The following is a 21,252-nucleotide window of genomic DNA, read 5'->3' on the forward strand; positions in this document are numbered from 1 at the left end:
TGTCGGATTCTGTCTCGAAATGGCCTCCATGGTCGAATCAAAAAATCAAGAAAGTGGATTTTTCAGATGAATCTTCTGTTGAATTACACCCCAGTTGCCAAAAATGTGACCTTTCTGTCTTGTTTAAATGATAAATCTTGTTTCAGTGAAACTAATTTATTTCAGTGCATTGAACATAATTTGGGAGGGATTTAGCTTTTCATACCAGCTATTTCTTGCACCAATTGATTAATTAAAAGTCAGGTTAATAGCAGGTGTTTCTACAAAATGGATAAGCGACAAGACTTTTGTCAGGGACTGTACAATAAGCCTTGAATTCCTGCAGGTGTCCTCGTTGCTCTGCTGTGTTAGGACCTGTGAACCCAGCACATGGAGTCTGCAGAAGCAATCCGACCCCCTTGACACCCTCCTCCTCCTCCTCCCCCCCTGCAGCGCTCCTACTCAGGGGAGAACACAGCGAGTGCCATCGCTCGCTCCTGTGCCAGCCTGGCGCTGTCCCTGCTGGTCCCGGTGCTGGTGGTGTGGCAGCGGGACGGTCTAAGCCAGGTCCTGTCGGCGCTGCGGGCCGGCCTGCCGGGCTCCCCCACCGCCGACGACTCCCAGGCCGTCCAGTTCCACTCGGGCCTGGCGCTCGGCATGGTGCTGTCCAGTCTGCAGCAGCAGCGCCTGAGGTAGAGTCTGGAGAAGGGAGCTAACGCGTGCTAAGGGGGCCGTGTCTGATTGGTGGGCTGACGGTCCGTCTGTCTCTGTCTCTGTTATCCAGTGACGTCTCCGTGGACGCTGATCTCCTCTCCAGCTCTCTGGACGCTCTGGAAAGTTGCTCCTTCAACCCCGACCTGGAATACAAGTCAGTGCTGAGTCCTTAGACATGATGTCACGCGTTAACCAATAACAATAGGCCGTGCGCTGTGTGTGGTGGTTTGTGTGCATGTGAGGCAACGTTGTCGTCATTATTTTGACGTTTAGTGAAATTTACAAGACAATGGGACAAAAAAAACCCCCAAAAAAACACAGAGAGGAAAGACAGGGACTGGGGAGACACTTAAAAGTTCCTATAGCTACTTTGTTCAATACCAGTTTTATAAAGAAATTACAACATTACACATTACTGCACAAATCTTTTTTCATCTATTTTCCAAAAATATTTTCTTCTACCTAGATCTTGTAATGTCTGTGATCGGATCGTTACACTCTACGTTACACAGAGACGGGGCTCATGTAGCACTTTGAGGTTTGTCTTAAATGTAAAGTGCATTACAAATAAAATGTATTATTATTATTATTATTATTATGTAGTCGGAGCTGGAAAATAGATAAAAAGATTTGTGCATTAATGTGTAACGTTGTAATTTTGTTTTTGTTTTATAAAACTGGTATTGAAAAACAAAGAACTCTCTCATGAAAATAACCATAAAAATATTAAATTATTGTACAATTATAAAACTTCACTGCTCATAATAAGAAGCTTTTTGAAAAATTGCCTTGTTGCACTGCCTCTGGTGGCTAAACGCAATTAATCTACATGTAGGTTCAGTGTCTATTATTGAATAAATCTTTTATTGATATAATTCTGAAGTTGTGTTAGTAGTTTATAGAAATATTTATATATATCGAAAAAAGTATCTTTAGGAACCGTTAAGTATCTTCCCCCCTCCCTGTCTTTCCTCTTTTTTTGATTGATTTGTCCCATTGTGTTGTGTTTTAATTATGGAATAAAAATCAGATCACACAAAAAGGAACCTTTTAAAAAAAAAAAAGTACAAGGCACAGTACTGGTATTGGATATTTTTGACGTTGGACTTTTATTGTGAAATATTCAGTTCCACTGCAGAATTAGCAACAAAGTGCAACTTAGTACCATCAGCCATGATGGTCCAGCATGACCCCCTTCTGGTCTTCTGTGTGATCTAGTTTCCCTGCTCCTCTTGTGCTCCCCTGCAGTACCGGCTGCATGTTAGGCCTGGCTCTGGCGCTCGCAGCTCTCTGCAGCAGTGGACAGACGGAGCAACATGTCCGCGTCACCCAAACACTGGACAGACTTCTGTCCCACCTGCGGGACAGCGGTGGGCAGGGCCGCATGCTGCAGGAGGTAAAAACCCCTCAACACCTCACTAGTGTTACTCTCCGTTGTCTCACGTATTGGTCGTATGCGTTTCACTTTTTTTTTTCAGTCAAACTTACAGTATAAAAAACAACATCATCATCATATAGTAGTAATATTTGGAGTAAAGCAGCACTTTTCTGTTTCTGGTCTGCTAGCACTAAATATGATGCGTTGGTGTCTCATCATGTTTCTACACCCTTTATGATGCATCTATAGACAAAATCTGGTCTAAATCGTGCAGAAGTCGTGCTTACTCCACTGACCCTGACCATAGGTCTAAGGATGAGACCTGAACCTCTATTAGAGGACAATACATACATATACACACCTGCACTCCCATAAATACCTGGACACTTGAACACTTGACTGATGGTAAATGTCTTTTTATAGCCAAAGGTTTTAATTGTTATCATTATTATTACCGTTGTTATTTTTAATCTTTTATACTCTCTTTTTCTTTTTCTGTACTGTAGTCTTCTTGCTTAAAACTGATGCTTGAAATTTCAATTTCCTTGCGGGAGTCATCCCAAAAGGGTTAATAAAGAGAAGTCTAAGTCTAGGAAGTGATTTGCTCTATGAAGTGCTATTTGAAGGACGGTTGTTTGATTCGAACATGTCCACCTGTGCAGGTCTTGGCGTACTCTGTGGCCTGTGTGGGTGTCTCGGCCTTCAGCGGAGGCCTTATTGACGCTGCCAAGGCCGAGGAGGTGATGAGCACTCTGCGCGCCCTGACTGAGGAGAGCCAACAGGTCAGCAGCCGGTTTTAGGGGCCTCTCAGAAAATCTTCTCAGACTGTATGAAAATATTAGACCTTTTGGAGCTACATTGATTTGAAAATGGCATTTTTCCATCCATCTGTTTTCTGTCACTTATCCTGGGCGAGTCGTGGTGGCAGCAGGTTAAAGATTAGAAATCTAGACGTCCTTCTCTCCAGGAGTGTCTTCCAGCTCCTCCTCGGGGCTCCCGAGATGTTCCCAAGCCAGATGAGATATATTATCCCTCCAGCATGTTCTGGGTCTAGCCCGGGGTCTCCTACCAGTGGGACTACTGGAGGAGCAGCTCCTTCCAGATGACTGAGCTTCTCACTGTACTGCTTTGCCAACTTGTATCTGTGATCTCATTGTTTCGGTCGCTCCCCGAAGCTCCTAGCTATCGGTGAGGGTTGGAATGTAGATGGACTGGTAAATGGACAGCTCGTCCGTCCAACTCTGCTCCTTCTGGTACAACTCCCCAATAACTGCTGCCGCTGCACCAATCTGCCTGTCCACCCCACGCTCCAAACTTAGAATTATTCATGAAGCAATTCAATTGTGAGACAATAAGGATTGTGGCCAGAGCCCACTCATTCCACCAAGCCATATGATCAATCGGCGGTTGGGTGTGGTCGCCTGTAGCTATAGGAAGAAAAAAAAGAAGTTAGTATTTTGTGATTAAATCTCTAAGTACTGTTTGTACTAAGCAGCATTCTAAGGCCTTCTCTGAAGTCTGACCCCTGTTGTCTGTGGTCCTGTGTTGATGCTTAGACTCCAGGCTTCTCCCTGGCTCTGGGCTTGGTGGTCCAAGGCCTGTCTGTGTCGGGCCACGGCAAAGCAGAGGACATCCACCCTCGTCTGCAGGCCGCTTGGATCAAGATCTTATTGGCCGAGGTACTGCATGTCCCTATTTACAGCTGCATTAGACTCTCTATTTCTGGATCATGTACCTAGCTTGTCAAGCTGAATCAGAGTGGGGTCACCATATTGAAGAATGGGCTATCACCATTAAAGGTGGAGTCTAGGATTCTGTCCTGCCAACATGGCCTGTCCCTGTCCTGTGCAGGAGTTCGTTTCCCGTTAACAGAGCCAGCTGTGGATGAACACCAGCACACACACAGAATAAAAAGTGTATAAGATTAGAATCGGTGACTCCACCTTTATTGAAACATTGAAGACATCTGGAACCAGTCAGGTGTAGGAAGGTTACATTTCACCTGTGTGCAGGAGAAATGTAACCTTCCTACACCTGACTGGTTCCATCCCATCCCAACTGTTGAATGTTCAGTAGAGGACTTGTCTTTGTGTTTCAGGGTTGTCCCACTATGCAGCGGCTGGCGGCCGTCAACGGCCTGGTAGCTCTAGTAGGATCCGAGAGTTACCTCATCCAGGTAATGAATCCGCTCCGATCTGCTGGGATCACGTGTTTTCTCTGTCGGTGTGACTGGGCTGGGTGAGGCAGCCAGTGCATAATGCGAGCGGTGGCTTTTGACCAGTGAACAAGCTACAGGGGCTGAGAGAATTTAGCACAACAATTGCAGTTTTGCTTATAGTTGATGGTGTACAGATAGACAGAAAACATGGGGAGTGAGAGGTAAGCCAATGTATTAAAGTGTGTAAGGATGTTTAAGTGATGTGCCTTCACCTTTGGGCTATCAGGGGGCTTTTCTTACTCATTTATTCTAAATAAACATACGTTTGAGACCGCTCGATGGTGTTTTTTGCCTCCAACTTCGAGGCAGCTAACCTTAACCCTAAACATAACCGTTGCCGTGCTCCCTGGAAGGAGACGTTGTGCAAAAAACACCAAACACCTTTGAGACACCCTGGGCACATGAGTGGATTACTCTTAATAAAAGGTGCCAATTCAGTCAGACAGCAATGTCCTTGCAGTGAGTTGCTTCTTCAAAGCTCAACAGTAAGCTAACAGTGTAAAGTTCCCCAAAAAACACAAGGCATAATTAATAAGTTACTTTTTTTAAACTGCAAAACTGTAACAAAGAGCAAAAGACAAACAGAAATGAGATGACACCAATCCAGATACAAACAAAGTATAGTGTGAACCCACAACTTCTGAGTCATAACTAATAGCCATGTTAACTATCAATGTAGTGATTTGACATTAGAAAACTCCAATAAACAAAAGACATGCCAAGTCCAATAACCTTTTAACATTTATTAGTAATATATATACAGTACTTAAGGACAAATAGTGGCCAAGGCAACAGTGTAGAAAAATGGCACTCTGTGACTTTTGATGGAAATTTCCAACCTAAACTAAAGCTACTGCTGCTGGTCAGCCAAAAGGGGGCACTGTTGCACATGCTAGTATGTTGATAAACCAAGCTCAGAGAGGTCAGAACAAATGTCTTTTTCTCTAATGAGGCCACAAATGTTTCCTGTAAGAGTCACCGAGTGTGTTGTCCTGTGCTACAGCGAAGCAGAGAGCTGGAGCTCTCCTCCCGGCAGCAGAGCCGGCTGAACGAGGTCATTCGAGCCATCACGCAGGTATTATTCTACATTACTACAAGATGTCTCAGGTAATGTCGGGCCCCACATGTCTTCTTTGTCACCTGTAGTGATGCATAGTCACAGATGCAGTGCATGAAAATGAGTATACTGTTAATATGACCACCAGTTTCCATGATTCACTGGGCAGGTTTCCATGACATAGTCCTGCTTGCACTGAAGACACCTTTGAAAGTATTGCTGATTTACATTTGCAGAGCACATTTGAGGCTATTGAACTATATTTGTGTCTTGGCTCTTGTGTGCAGATCATATCCTTCTCCGGAGCCATAGGTCTGCAGTCCAACAGTGCTTGTTTGGTCGGTCATCTGCATCTGGCCCATATGTCCACCAGCCACAGTCACACAGCAGGTAGGCCGGCGGAGGATGGAGGAAACGGTCCCGGGGAACCTCCATGTTATCTTGATTGACTGTAGTGATTGTAGGAACTGTTTGGTGTGACACGTCTTTCGCTCAGTGTCCCCCCGTCGTCTTCTCAGTTCCTCAGGACTTCAGTTACCTCTCGGAGAAAAGTCTCATCAGATCCATCATTGACTTCCTCACCGAGGCAGGAAAAAAAGGTTTGTTGACACATCTAAGAACGTACCTTTCAGCAACGTACCACAGGTGTAGACACAGGATTTGAAATACAGTATATGTTAGAGCTGCACAATTAATCGAAGAGACAACAAACAACTTCAACATAAGAAGGATGTAACGTAATATGAATGTGAAAGCAGGTATAAATAGCCTATGTGACAATAAAATATGTATTGGTTAAAATCAAATAATCATGATAATTAACCATTTGGGCCATAATCGTGCAGCCCTAGTATAAGTATACAAATGGCTTGCCTATGCTACAATTTCACTTACTTATTGCACTCTTACTTTTGGGACTGTCCTGTCTTTCCTGTGGACCCAGGTCCAGAGTTTGCCCATCCAGGAGTGGTTAAGACTGCTCTGACTCCCCTGGCCTCAGTTGGAGCCAGTTTCCAGTACCCGCCCATCAACTGGAGCGCCGTGCTGTCTCCTCTGATGAGGCTCGGCTTCGGTGAGAGCCCTCACCCCCTCGTCTCTTTGTAGCGCAGGACTAGCAGAACCAACGCACCACGCTCAGCGTCTCCTTTCTGTCCCACAGGAGAGGATGTGCAGCATCAGTGTGTGGTGCTGGCAGCGTGTCAGGCTCCGTCTTCTCAGAGCGCCGGCCTCTTTCTGGGCTCCTGGCTCTCACCCCCCCTTGTGCACAGTCTCAGTGTAAGTTCCTCATGAGAGCACTGACTGATTTCAACTGTAAAATGTACCTTTAATACATATTTGATCACATTTTTTTAATCACTGTTGAAAACTTGCCATATTGACTGACAGATTCTGGACTCTTGTGCTCTGTCTAGATCCAAAGAGCTTTTTTATTTATATATGTATGTTATATTTAGATCATGGCTAATGCTTCATGATCTACAGATAGCAGGATTTGTGTATGTAAATAATTTATGGTGTTCAAAAATGCATTGTTTATCCACAAGCAATGCCAATTAGTTTGAGCAAACGTCAAACAATTTATAAATATGAATAGATCCCAACTTAAATCGATATTGGTAACTTTAACTTCATCCATTACTTTTGAAAATCTTCCTTCACATAAACTGTAGATTCATGTTCAAACACAAGCAGCCATCAGTATACGTAGTGTTACAGGTATTAGTCGGCACCAAAGGAATCGAGGTGTAATACCTAGCCCTGCTTGTAAAACAGTGCGGTGACTTTGGAGAGTTTGTGTCTGTGCTCCAGTCCCAGACTCGGTCTCAGCTGTATGAGACCCTGGGCCTGTGGATGAAGCACGTTGCTGAGGACAAGCTGCAGGTCTACATGGAGAGTCTGGGCCTGCAGCACTTCCAGGAGGAGCTCCGCCCCCAGCGTCTGTCCCTGTGCCGCTCCCTGCTGCAGGGCCTGGCTCAGGCCATGGCTCTCCCGAACCCCCCCAACAGCTGCTGGACCATCCTCTGCTCCAGCTCGGAGAAGATCTTCTCCCTGATGCCCAACCACATCCAGGTACAATGCTGAAAGGACACACATCCAGAAACTATTTACAGACAGCACACTTCAATTCATCTCCATTATTCATATATCGATCTATCTGTCATATATCTATCTATCTATATATCGGCTGACGCTGCAACTCTTTACAGTGGGCTAACTTCTACTACTACTACTCTTACAACACAGCAATATATTTCCTGTCCTGCTCCTGTCTATGCACCATTTGTCTATACTTGAATAACACATTGCACTTCTGGTTGGACGCATTTTGTTGTTTTTGTACTTGTACTCTGCATAATGACAATAAAGTCAAATCTCATCTAAAAAAAAAAGAAATCTTTGAACTTATCAAGTGACGAGTGCCTGCTCTACACAGCAAATGACACATCATCTTTGCTCTTCTAATACCTTTCTAATGTCTACAGTTTGTATGCTTCAGCTGACATTGCAGCTGCTGTCGCTGTTTACCTACCAACTGACACTTTAACTACTTCCAGTGCTCACACTTCCCCTGCCTCTGCTACTTCCCCTTCAACTGACATTTCAACTACTTTTATCCCATACACTACAACTATCACTTCAGCTTCTTCCAGAGCTCACGCTTCAACTATCTGGCACATCTGGCACTTCAGCTTCTCCTGCTTTCATCTCCTACGCCTCGATTGACAGTTCAGCTGCTACCGGACTCTACACGCTAACTGACACTACACGTTAACTGACTAATTACAGCTGCCTTTGCTCTTCATTTGACAAGTTAAAGGTCCCATGGCATGAACATTTCTCTTTATAAGGTTTTAACATTAGTATGCGTCCCCCCAGCCTGCCTATGCCCCCCCCCCCAGTGGTTGTAAATGGAGATAGGTGTAAACTGAGTCCTGGGTATCCTGCTCTGCCTTTGAGAAAATGAAAGCTCAGATGGGCCGATCTGGAATCTTGCTCCTTATGAGGTCACAAGGGGCAAGGTTACCTCCCCTTTCTCTGCTTTGCCCGCCCAGAGAATTTGGCCCACCCATGAGAGAGAGAAACATCATGGCAAAGTGGCAGTTGGTCATTGCCCCACCCTGAGCCTCCACCTTGCCCCCCCTCTCTCTGCCTCAATAGCTACAGACACTGAAATGGCACACACTAAGGACAGCTCATTGTGGGACTGGCTTTGGGGGCTGGAATTCTGCACCAAGGCTGGATTTTGGGACTTCAGATACAGTATTAGGGGACCACTAAGGTCTATATAAAAGACGACTTCAGATTACTAGGATTAGGGACCACTAAGGTTTTTATAAAGAGACTCAGATACAGTATAGGACCACTAAGGTCTATATAAAAGGACGACTTCAGATACGATATTGGGACTTGCATTTATCTTAAGGTCTAATTAAAAGGACCACCTTCACTTCTATAGTCGGACTACCAGACCCGGATGTGTAGGGATCCACATCTAATGGCTGATCCTTTCCCGCCATCTAAACTGTACTGATCATACCGACTGTTTCATACCTGATTCACCTTGCGCTGCTGCCCCGACCGATTATACAGCTGTATACAACCTTCTTCCTCTCTAAGACTTTTATGATATTTTCTACATTGATTCTACTATGTTCTAATACTGTCGTTTTCCCTGAATCACACTGTTCCTTTTACCTTGTTGCTCCTACCCCTATTAAAGTACTGCCATTCTTTAGACTACAGTATTAGGGACCAATAAGGCCTATATAAAAGAGACTTCAGATACAGTATTAGGGACCACTAAGGTCTATATAAACAAGAGACTTCAGATACAGTATTAGGGACCACTAAGGTCTATCAGAAAGAGACTTAAGATAAGTCATTTTTTGGGACCACTAAGGTCTTATAAAGAGACTTCAGATACAGTAATTAGGGACCACTAGGTCTATATTAAAGAGGAACTTCAGATATCAGTATTAGGGACCACTAAGGTCTTATAAAGAGACTTCGATACAGTATTAGGGACCACTAAGGTCTATTATAAAAGAGACTTCAGAACAGTATTAGGGACCACTAAGGATATAAAAGAGACTTCAGATACAGGATTAGGGACCACTAAGGTCATATAAAAGAGACTTCAATACCGTAGTTTAGGGACCACTAAGGCCTATATAAAAGAGACTTCAGATACAGTCTATATAAAAGCATCCAAAGAGCCCCATGTCATGGGACCTTTAACAATGTTGAGTCTTTACATACCAACTTGAGACTTAAACAACTGCTTTTAGCTCCGACACTTCCGCAGACATTTCAAATCCTTTCAGTGCTTCAACTTCAAACTGCAGCTCTCTCATACATCTCCCAGGCAAACAGTTACCATTTAAAACCTTTCAACATGTGTTTAAGAAACAAGTCCTGTGTCAGCTGTAATTGTACCAGACGATTCACCAACACATCCTCCTGTTTCTTCTGCTGATGATGAATTCATTTCTTTTAGGATAATGAAGTGGATTTGTACGTGGGAATCGCCAAGTGTCTGTCTGAGATGTCGGATGCAGAGATTGAGCGAATCACACGAGTCACGGAGGTACAGTATGATGCGTCAAAGAGCCAATAAGTACTGAGCGTTCATGTCTTATGCTACGGAGGCTTTTCTCTGGTTGGTTCCCTGCTAGAGTTGCCACCTGCAGGGCTTTCTGACTGTATTGTATTGTATTGAATATTCGTTCAGAGAAGATGGATATCAGTCTCATGTCCGCTGTCCCTAATGCTGTTCAGGCTCACATGGAGAAGACCTGCTTCGTCCTGGCTTACCTGACCTCCCAAGGCAGGGTTCCCCTGCTGGGCCTCAATGATGTCATCGCGGGGGTGCTCCGTGGTTGGCCGAGCCGCAGAGTCGGCTGGCTCCTCCTGCAGGTGTTTTACCAGTGTCGCCTGGCCACCAATCCCAACACAGGTGAGGCCAGAAACAAGTCCACGTTTGGAGCGGGAGAGCTTCTCATGCTGCGTTCATGTCATGTAGGAAAAGTGGCCACTCAAAGACAAAAAACCTTTAAAGGTGCAAATAAATGCTATTGCTGAGTTTACACAATGCTTTCATTGTCATGCGGCCGCTAGGCGGCACTAAGGTTGAGAATTTAAAATTCAGATTTCAATAGACAACACATAGTATGTCATAGCGTTTTTTTCTGCATGCAGTACGTGTGTGTCATAGTTCCATAGGACGTTAACCCTCTGGGCCCGAGACACTCGCCCACGAGTAAAAAAGCACCTCTGATTCATAGTTTAATAACTTTTGAACCATACAAGCGATTGACTCACCCCCGGTTGCTTTTAAATCCTGACGTTTTTGCGTTTACGGCGGTCTTTTCCGGGTCTTTCTAGCCTCTACGGGGGGTTTTCTATCCAGCCTGGAACTTCAGCCTCTTTGGGCTTTAAAGCCATACTGTTATATCCAAGATTGGTCCACTTTATGTCCATAATTCATCGCGTTTTGGCTCATTTCTGCCGCTGAATCGTTCGTCTAATCCTGTTCTCCCGCTCTCTGTCTCCCCGTCTATTGTGTCAGGAAGTGCATGCCCATATATGGAGATAAAGCACCCCTCTTGTATGGAAGGCCAGAGGGACAAAAAGGCCTATATACTCTATAGGCCAAAATTTGCCCTATTTAGACACTATTTGCTGTGTACATTGCTGTGGGTGTAATCAATAAATTGTACATTATTATGTTTTTATGTCATAAGTAAATGTCATGAAGCAAAAGCTTCTTGACTTTCTTTGAAAAAATGCATGTATTTGTCAACTGTATAAGTTATAATGATTATTTCTTCACAGTGTGACTCCAGAACATATGAGAATGTTTTGAAAGGAATGGCTTAGAGAGGTTTTACTTATATGTCGTGATGTCAATACATGTCGGGAAATTCATGTTCCGTTTTATTTATTTATTTATTTATCTTTAAGGCCCTACAACCATTTTAACATGCAAGTGACCCACTGCAACCCAAATATAATATTCCAATAACCCAGTTTGTCCTGAAAAAAAAAGATGTTCATATCTCGACTGTAGACAACAGGGTTGATGGCCTCAGGGGCCCCCAGGGCTAACGTCCACTTCTGAGTGAGTCTTCACGTTCTGTGTTCTAGGCGTCTTGAAGCGAATGGAGTGGCTCCTGGAGCTGATGGGGCACATCCGAAATGTTGCGTACGGTGCAACCCCGGTCACGTGTGGAGACACCAAACGGGTATGTTCCTGAGCCAGCTGTCAGAGAGGGTGGGCATACAGCTCCACTCCACTGACATAACACGTTGCACATGTTTTCAAAAGTAACTCAACATCAAATGGTCTGGCGAAAATTCAAAGGGTGTCATCTTTCGTTAAAGGACAATTCCTGCTTCTTTTCGTAGCTTTTTATCACGTGTGATAAAAACTAGTCGGTGGGGGGGGACCACTAGCAGTCACGTGAACCACGAGTATATGAACCAATAATTAATAATCAACCTGGATTCATATTTAAAGTCCACGTTTAGTGTTTGTGCCGGATTTATTTTAAATTCTGCAGAAGATCCCAGAGTTCCCAAAGACACCAAATATTGTATGCCAGGCTGAAAATGAATACCAGCATTCTCCATATTAATGCAGCATGTGAAATATTGTATGGTTTTTAAATAGAGGTAGACATGGAAACTTATTTAACTGCTCTTCATTATACACCGATGATATAAAACATGTATGTACTATTTTATATAATGTATATATTCATCCTATGATATAAAAATGTTATTATATGCTAGTTTTAACGAGTGCTGATAAAGTATTAAATTATATCAGACCTCAGCTCTAGCTGCAAATCTTTTATTATTCAGAGTTTAGAGTCATGTCCACCCATGACGGAGCATCTCAAGAGGGGAAAATAGAACATTGTAGTTCCTAATTGTGTTTTTAAATATTACTAATAAAGATTTGGACATATCAGCCCCCCAGTGTCACATGGCACAGCAGAGATAAGCGGATTCCAGGACACTTCTCACTCCATACACATTTTCTCTGGCTGGAGTGAGGGGGGGGAACATTTCAAATGAATACATGAATTTAGGCAATATATTCATTTTAATATATGTACTCTCCATATCCTAGATAAAGGTAAGGGAGTCCACCCTTTTTGTAGATCAATGCACTCCGTTCACTATTACTTCATAGATCCTAGGTGCTCTAGTTTCTAAAGGAGGTGGTATTTTAATGCCCAAATATGTAAAATAAGCCGAGATCTTCAAAGTAAACAAGCATTATATTATCTTTTATTTCCATAAAGTAGCTTAAGGGATGATTTACTTGTTTATTTGTAGATACTCTAACAATATATTATATTACTGCATTACATCAGCAATACATTACTGGAATTAGTTCCATATATAGAAATAATATGTTCTACTATATTAGAAAGATATGTTGGTTGCTAAATTGAATCAGGTTGCTTAATAATCTGTCCTAAAGTTGTTTTAAGCTCCCAAATTGTCTTTTTGTTTGGGTGTCTTTCTTCCACCCCCTACACATAGTATTTTTATATCCTGACTTGTTGAGCTCAACATAGATTTCCTTTCTTTTTCCGCAGGCCACGGACTTCCTGTTTCAGGTTTTTGCTGCTGCTGTAGTTTCCTGGGGTGACCACCGCATGCCCCGCCTCCTTGGCATCAGGGACAAGTGGTTCCCATGGCAACCCGGCTCCAAGCCCCAGATTATGCAACACGGCCTGTATGGTGGGGAGGCGTTCGCCGACCACGCCCTGCCTCAGTGCATGCTGGGAATGGCCCACAGCCTGGCTCAGCTGCTGGACAGAGAGCCCTGGGGCAGCCAGACACACAAGGTGGGTGGGTCTCATTTAGAGAGAGAGAGAGAGATGGAGAGAGAGATGGAGAGATAGATAGAGAGATGGAGAGATAGATAGATAGAGAGATGGAGAGAGAGAGAGATGGAGATGGAGAGAGAGATGGAGAGAGAGATGGAGAGATAGATAGAGAGATAGATAGAGAGATGGAGAGATAGATAGATAGATAGAAGATGGAATAGATGGAGAGGATGGAGAGATAGATGGCGAAGATAGATATATAGATGGAATGAGAGATAGATAGATATATAGATAGTAAGATAATAGTAGATAGATAGATCTAAATAGATAGATAGATGGAGAAGATGTGAGAGTATAGAGATGTGGAAGATAGATAGAATGAGATAGAGATTGATAGAGAGATAGATGGAGAGATAGATGAGAGAGAGAGAGGGGAAGGATGATATATAGATAGATGAAGAGTAGATAGAAGATGGGAGAGAGTGATAGTAGATAAAGATGAGAGATAGATAGAGAGATGGAGAAGAGATAGTAAGAGATGGGAGAAGATAGTGAGAGATGAGAGATAGAGAGATGGAGAAGAGAGATAGATGAGAGATAGATGAGATGAGAGATAGATAGAGAGATGGAGATATAGAGAGAGAGAGATGGAGAGAGAGATAGATGAGATAGAGGATGGAGAGATAGATAGATATTGATTCCAATAAAATGGGAAAGTATAGTGTTACAGCAGGCTCGACAAGATGGTGACTGTGTGTGTGTGTGTGTGTGTGTGTGTGTGTGTGTGTGTGTGTGTGTGTGTGTGTGTGTGTGTGTGGTGTGTGTGTGTGTGTGACGTTCATAGACTGGCTCTTCAGCATCACAGAGGGTCCTGAAGAGAACCTGTCCCGCAACCATCAGCACAGCCAGAGGTAAAACGCAGTATTAAAATGAAAAGTTGAGCCACAGAAACAGTCACGTTGATGATTCGAGACACATACTTTAACACATGCTCTTTGGTGCATTATGTGAAGAATAACAGGAGATTCTTGGACACATTCAGACATTTTTCTGTACATTCGGATCAGTGATTAGGGCCGCGTTGCCATTTCCCTTCCTTCAGTTACCAGGTCAGAGCGGGACTGTGTGCAGCCAGTTCATCACCTGTTTGTTCGTAGACTCCATCCTTATGGTTCGCAGTAGCTACATCCTGGGCCCGCCCGCTCCCATGTAGCAAATGTAGACCTGCAGAGGACATGCTTGAGTCTTCAGAGCCCTGAAGCCCTGAAGCCCCGCCCCTCTTGCTGCACACAGCGATGTTAGCTTGTTTAGTCACAGTATTCAGTGTATTGATATCGAACGTGTTGCGTTAACTGAACGGAACATCACAAATCCAAGAAAGTCATGTTTTATAGCCTGGTCCGAAGATGTGCCGGACCAAACTTGGTGATAATTGCTCAAAATGTGTAGAAGAAGTACTAAAAAATTAAACTGGAGAAAACTTGATTTTACACAATGGGCGTGGCCTATATGGAGATCAGTCTTGACCCCCCACTCCACCCAAACATAAAGTTCATTCACCGCCACCATCTGGCCATTGCCCCAAATTCACACAAAGCAATCACTGGGACCCCAGACACACCCACACCCCACACCCACACACACACACACACCCACACACACACCCCACACACACACACACCACAAGTGTCTCCATCTTTGTGGACCCGTCACGACATAATGCATTCCCTAGCCCCCTACCCTACCTTAAACATCAAACCTAAATGCCTAACCTTACCCTCACCCTAACCCATAACCATGACAACTATGCCTAACCTTAACCTTACCCTCCCCCTAACCAACCCATGACCTAAATGCCTAACCTTAACCCCCACCCTAACCATAACCCGACAACTTAATTCTAACCTTACCCTCCCCTAACCATACCATGACAACTAACTGCCTAACCCTAACCCCCACCCTAACCCTAACCATGACAACTAAATGCCTAACCTTAACCCCCCCCTAACCTGACAACTAAATGCCTAACCTTAACCCCCACCCTAACCTGACAACTAATGCCTAACCTTAACCCTACACCCTCACCCGACATACGAATCTACAGTCCTACCCCCTTACCCCCCCCCTAACCATAACCATGACAACTAAATGCCTAACCTTAACCCTTACCCTCACCATAACCATGACAACTAAATGCCTAACCTTAACCCCCACCCCACCCTAACCAGAACCTAACTCTAACCCTGATCCTAAAACCAAGTCTTATTCCTCAAACAGCCCTTTAACGTTAAGGGGACCAGCATTTTGTCCCCACAAAGCTGTCAGGACCCTATAAGTATACTGTAGTCCCAGTTTTTGGTCCCCACAAATGTAGTTAAACACAGTACACACACACACACACACACACAGAGCTTGCTTCCTAGTTAAATATGTGATGGTGTTGTTTCAGCGGCCCTGTTGGCCCTCAAGTCCTCCGCTGAGTTCAAGAAGAAAGCTGTGTGGACCCGAGCATACGGATGGTAGCCCAGAGGAGCAACGACAGACGGTTACCATGGCAATACAAACAGAGGTTCTTCCCCAAAAACACGGCTGGAGCTTAAACACCAAGAGACTGCGTCTGTCCGGCCTCTGCGTGCCGAATGCAGGGACACCTCTGAACGTGTGAGGCAACATGGATGTTAAAACTCTACTTCAGTCACGTATGAAGACGTCAGGAACGTGCTCTGTCAAAACAACACATGACCATTAAAGTTCATCGAATACAGGAAATATTTAAGGATGTGGAATAAGATTTTCTGGCTCCTTTCTATTAAATATAGATTTGAATAGTCACACATCTTTATGACATCAAGGTCACTGGATTTCAAAAGTAACACTCCCTGTTGTCTTTAAAAAACAAAACAAAAAAGACAACATATCAGTTCTTTTTCCATCTTCTTGGTCCATTTCTCCAGGTGGTGCTGTCTCTCCTTCAGCAGTTGCCAGACGGTGACAGAGGCCCCAAAAAAAGACAACATATCAGTTCTTTTTCATCTTCTTGGTCCATTTCTCCAGGTGGTGCTGTCTCTCCTTCAGTAGTTGCCAGATGGTGACAGAGGCCCCAAAAAAAGACAACATATCAGTTCTTTTTCATCTTCTTGGTCCATTTCTCCAGGTGGTGCTGTCTCTCCTTCAGCAGTTGCCAGACGGTGACAGAGGCCCCTAAAAAGAAAACACTGCCGTTAGAAAGTCAAAAAGTGTGCGCGCCGTTGGTTGTCTATAGTCATTTTAGACGGATCTCATGAAATGAATTTACACCGTAGTGAGTAGTATGAAAGGGCGAAAATCCGCGTAGGAAGGTTTTGGGGATGGGGGGGGGGTGGATGGGTCAAACCCAGGACTTTCACCCAGGAGACACGGGATCGCGTCCCGCCTGTTTCCTAAACTCAACGGTCGCTTTCTTCACGTGTGTTTTTTCCGTGATGCCATGTTGGTGATTTTGTATCCATTGCATTAACAGCTGCAACCACGGCCATTACAGAATAGTCCTGAATGTAGGTAGGTAACTGCCTGTAGAGGCTTTGGTTGGACCCCCTGATCAACAGGTCTGACTACAGCTGGCGACACCAGATTCCAGATTCAGAGTCCAGGAAACAGGAAAGTCAGTAGTGTTCATCCTCCGCCCCGAATGTCTACCAATTGTCAAAGTAACCCATCCAGTTCTTAGATATTTTACTGTGACCCATAGAGGCGGAAAGACAGTGTAGCCATCCCTAGAGTCCACATCGCCAGCATGGCTAAACTCAACCACGTTGTGGTTTTAGGTGTTTAGCTATTATTTCTGGTAGCTCTGGTTGCCAGATTCAGTGTTTGAGCACAGGGTTCATTCTGAATGTGTCACGTGATGGTACCAAACCTGGCAACCTGAGTGCAACAAGCGAGACTCTAAAGCTTGATTTATGGTTCTGCGTTAAACCGACGCTGTGTGTTTGTACGTAGGTACGTGGAGACACCAACCCGGCATATCCCCCCCCCCCCCGGACTAATTTCCACCTCCTCCTTCTCCATAAACAACATGAAATCAAGGAGAGGGTTAACTTTTCCTGCTACAGATTTCCCACCTAGGTCAGAAAGAACAAGGGAGTGACTACCATGACTCTAGAGTCACTACTCACTCTGAAGATAATAACAGTCAGTCTCACACACACACACACACACACACACACACACACACACTCTCGTCGGCCCTGCTGTATTCTTTTCGAGATCAACGCAGTATAAACTCGAGGCCACTTACGTAGGCTACGAAGACAGCTCTGCCTAGAGCCTCCTCAGGACAATCTATCCGCCTTAAAGCTCCCATGGCATGAAATCTTCACGTTTTTTTAACATTAACATCATTAGCATCCCATTGACTGCCGTTCATTTTGATTTACGCAACACAACGGCATCACATTGTCCATTTCTTGTACTGTCTATGGTGCCATCCCCGAGCTTCTACTTTTCAAAATAAAAGCTTGCGTCTGGTCCGCTATGTCTTTTTACATTGGTGTTTTAGATGATTTTGAACTGAACTGAACAGTACCACAATCGTGTTAATGAATACAATGATATTCTCAGCAAACGTCGAAGTTACAACAAGTTAAGTTTTGTGTTTACATGTGTGGGATTTCGTCAGTTTGGGGTGAATAAACGGGGCAATATTACACTCGAGTGTAGGCTACACTCCGCACCTCAAAATGAACCCTTCTCATGTAATATGGCTTAAACAAACGTCAACGTTAAACGCTGACGCACTTTTTCAACGTTTTGATGATTTCAGAAAACGAGGTTAACCATTATTTTCATTACAATCCTAATTTTACACATTTCACATCTATAAATGCAGCTTTCGAGATTAAAGATTAGAAAAGATTCATAAAAAAATATTGGTTAACCTCCTCTTATCTAAATTTTAGATTATATCAGATCCCCTTCTAATGAAAGGCATGAAAACCTTTCTTATTGTAGCCCACTCTTAGGTCTCATATTGTTGGCTTATAATGGTAAATGTGTATTATGTTAAATATTATGTGGTTTGCTATACTTTTTTCACTTGGCATACCTTTTTCATGTTATGCTTATGTTGTAAATTTGCAAATAATATTAAATACAAATTTGCAAAAGTGCCCTTGGGTGCATGAGAGGTGCTATAATAAGTTAAAATAAGTTATTAGGGTTATTATTATTAATGTTGGCTAACTCATCTTACCCAGTCCCAGAACAGGCAGGTAGAGCACCAGGATGACGGGGAGGCCAAGGTGTGCTGGTGCTGTTGGCTCAACATAAGGCAGGGCCTGGTATATGGTCACACCTGAGGAGGAAACAGACACACACACACACACACACACACACACACACACTGTTCCTGTACACTTTTAACACACTGTATGTTACTTTTAGCAACTTATTTCTACAATTTAGTCGTTAACTTTACCTAGATATTTCTACCTGTGTGTGTGTGTGTGTGTGTGTTCTCTCTCTCTCTCTCTCTCTCTCTCACACACTTCCTGACATTTTATCATCGGCTCAGCATTGCCAACCCGTTTCCTGTATGCCGGCGCTACTTGCCTCACACAGTAGTTTGAGTGTGTGACACACACAGCAGTTTGAGTGTGTGACACACACAGCAGTTTGAGTGTGTGACACACACAGCAGTTTGAGTGTGTGACACACACAGCAGTTTGAGTGTGTGACACACACAGCAGTTTGAGTGTGTGACACACACAGCAGTTTGAGTGTGTGACACACACACAGCAGTTTGAGTGCGTGACACATCTCAACAGCTCGTGTTGTTCAGCGACAGGATGGAAATGTTGTGTCGCAACATGCCGTTTGGTGTGTTTCTGTAAAACTGTCTCACAACTCGATATCAAAACTGCAGTTGATAAATGACTTTGTCACCTTCAGTGGCCACTGACAGGATGTATAAGGGGATCCAGAGTGTGTAGCGAGTCCACAGCATGGCGGTGGAGGGGGTATCCATGACACATAGCAGCTCGTGTGGGTACCTGTCACCACACGGCACACAGCAGAATGTTAACCGAAGCCATTATGGCACTGGATCAGAAGGTAAGCAGAATCTGTCAATAATCACAGTAAGACATTCCCCATCCAAGCAAATACTCATGTCAACATAGAGGAAACACTAAATTCTGCTGCTGTATATCTTCAATTTATAGAAGCCTGGCTGGTGTGTACATTACATGTGTGTACATGGGCTATGGCTGACATTAATACTATTTAGCTTCCTAAATAAACAGGGTTAGCAACGGGATGATGTTACATAGTGGGGTGACCATCACCCTTTTAGAGTCCACTGGCATTTGACAACATGTCTTGGTCTAAGCCAGGGGTCTTCAACAGGGGGTCCGCGACCCCTAGGGGGTCCGCGGAGGTACTGCATGGGGGTCGCGAAAGTTTTGGTTGATTAGACTTTTTTTTATATGCAATTTTTTCCACTAATTGAAATGTCTTTAAATCCACATTAACATGAACTCAACACACTGTAGTAAACAGATAAATGGAGGCAGAAGATGTCTTTCTGTCATCATGCACACATGGCGCTATAGGACCAGTTTGATATAACACAATGTTATACAATATATATAATTAGGGGGTCCCCGCTCCATCTCGCCATCAGTTTGGGGGTCCTTGGCCTGGAAAACGTTGAAGACCCCTGGTCTAAGCAATGATAATGGAACCTTTTGTTTGGATGACAATGATTTATTTACATTTGAATCCAGAGTTAATTCTTTTAAGTGAGTTCTCACCTTTAACAGGTCACATAGAGTGATGTGCTGAATGTACCACGTGGTGTGAAGATTGTACTTTTTGTTTGTTTCAGTAAATGTGCCAAAGCGATTGAGGTAAAACTGTAAGACCATGTTGGGAATATTCCACAATAATCGTACAAATATCACTGAGAACTACCTCCTATCTTGCTTTGGACCAAACTATATGACAGAAACCCCAAGTGACTTCCATCATTACCCTTGGGCTCCATTGGCAGTGGGGCTGAAAGATGTAAATCCGTACCGTAGGAGGTCCAGGATGTTCCACAAGAAGAACTGTGCACACACCACCGGTTTACTCTGGATCTCCTCCAGCATGATGACCATGGTGAGCAGGAGGTTCTTCTCCATGACCTGAAAAAAAGATCATCAATCCACCAGACGAAATGGGTGAGAACTCTGCATTCTACAGCATGAACATGATTATTATTATTATTAAAGAGTGTGATACACACTTGGACGAAGCGAGGTAGGAGTCTGGCTTTCTCAATCCCATCTGCGATGTGGAAAAGCTCCAGGATGGAGAGCAGCTGGCACAGGCTCATCACAAAGCCAACAGAGTAAAACGTGTCTGCTAAGGCATCTGCAAAGTCAAAAAAAATCCAATTTAACATTGTAACATGTGCTTTAAAGCTCCTGCTCCGATTTAAAACCAATTATTTAAAGAGCTGCTCTTTCAGAATGACCTCAGAAAGCTTAAAATGCAGATCTATTTTGACCACTATTGCATCTTTTTTTTTTAAAGTTTAATTAACCTTACCTTGACCAAATGTGAGAAACCTGGCCATGGTGTTAGCCAGTATCCACGTGTGTCCACAGAACTGGAACAGGTTATACGAGAAAATGTAGGCGAGCCTGAAGCTGACCCTGTAAGAGAAGAAATTAGCATTTGATATTGATCTTTCAGACTGTAGACATCTAATTCACACAGGTGGAACACACCTCTGCATGTTTACTGTAGAACTGCACTTTGATAGGAATGTTCTCATCAGTAATCTGGAACATCATACATGGAAACCGATGGAAAGTACATTTGCTCAAGTACTGTAGTTAAGTATAACTTTGAGGTACTTTCGTTAAGCATTTCCCATTTGTTAGACATACACTGATGCATGTTCTTGCTGAGGGTTAGATATCAGGGCTGTAGCCAAGACCACCTTTGTCGAGTCCAAGACAAGACCAAGACTAGTCAAGTCCAAGACAAGACAGAGTCCAAAAAGGTTTGAGTCCGAGTCAAGACCGAGTCC

General features: G+C 43.8%; 2 protein-coding genes and 1 long non-coding RNA gene across 5 annotated transcripts in view; 1 reads left to right on the plus strand and 2 right to left on the minus strand.

Moving 5' to 3' along the window:
• LOC116686057 (uncharacterized) overlaps positions 1-14,973 on the minus strand; it is a 19,181-nt gene extending 4,208 nt beyond the window's left edge. Inside the window, exons 1-2 of the long non-coding RNA XR_004331136.1 lie at positions 14,030-14,973; positions 2,108-2,111 (exon numbers count right to left, since the gene is read on the minus strand). This is a non-coding gene — a long non-coding RNA (uncharacterized LOC116686057). The remainder of the gene's footprint in view (positions 1-2,107; positions 2,112-14,029) is intronic.
• The window catches only part of focad (focadhesin), a 49,830-nt gene extending 33,858 nt beyond the window's left edge, over positions 1-15,972 (plus strand). The window contains 19 exon segments of the mRNA XM_032510991.1: positions 433-671; positions 764-847; positions 1,942-2,089; positions 2,734-2,853; positions 3,628-3,750; positions 4,170-4,247; positions 5,293-5,364; positions 5,634-5,736; positions 5,865-5,945; positions 6,290-6,418; positions 6,506-6,621; positions 7,156-7,416; positions 9,845-9,934; positions 10,126-10,303; positions 11,494-11,591; positions 12,960-13,210; positions 14,030-14,080; positions 14,082-14,104; positions 15,643-15,972. Coding sequence (XP_032366882.1) covers positions 433-671; positions 764-847; positions 1,942-2,089; positions 2,734-2,853; positions 3,628-3,750; positions 4,170-4,247; positions 5,293-5,364; positions 5,634-5,736; positions 5,865-5,945; positions 6,290-6,418; positions 6,506-6,621; positions 7,156-7,416; positions 9,845-9,934; positions 10,126-10,303; positions 11,494-11,591; positions 12,960-13,210; positions 14,030-14,080; positions 14,082-14,104; positions 15,643-15,716 — 2,319 coding nt within the window. The 3' untranslated portion in view covers positions 15,717-15,972.
• Positions 15,973-16,123: 151 nt separating this feature from the next.
• hacd4 (3-hydroxyacyl-CoA dehydratase 4) overlaps positions 16,124-21,252 on the minus strand; it is a 24,986-nt gene continuing 19,857 nt past the window's right edge. For all 3 annotated transcript variants that reach the window (XM_032510987.1, XM_032510988.1, XM_032510986.1), the window contains 6 exons: positions 20,766-20,872; positions 20,461-20,588; positions 20,250-20,359; positions 19,116-19,222; positions 18,424-18,525; positions 16,124-16,394 (listed from right to left, as the gene is read on the minus strand). In XM_032510987.1, the coding sequence (XP_032366878.1) occupies positions 16,312-16,394; positions 18,424-18,525; positions 19,116-19,222; positions 20,250-20,359; positions 20,461-20,588; positions 20,766-20,872 (637 nt within the window). In that variant the 3' untranslated portion in view covers positions 16,124-16,311. The remainder of the gene's footprint in view (positions 16,395-18,423; positions 18,526-19,115; positions 19,223-20,249; positions 20,360-20,460; positions 20,589-20,765; positions 20,873-21,252) is intronic.

This window comes from Etheostoma spectabile, unplaced genomic scaffold (assembly GCF_008692095.1).
Source record: "Etheostoma spectabile isolate EspeVRDwgs_2016 unplaced genomic scaffold, UIUC_Espe_1.0 scaffold302, whole genome shotgun sequence".
Lineage (NCBI taxonomy): Eukaryota > Metazoa > Chordata > Actinopteri > Perciformes > Percidae > Etheostoma > Etheostoma spectabile.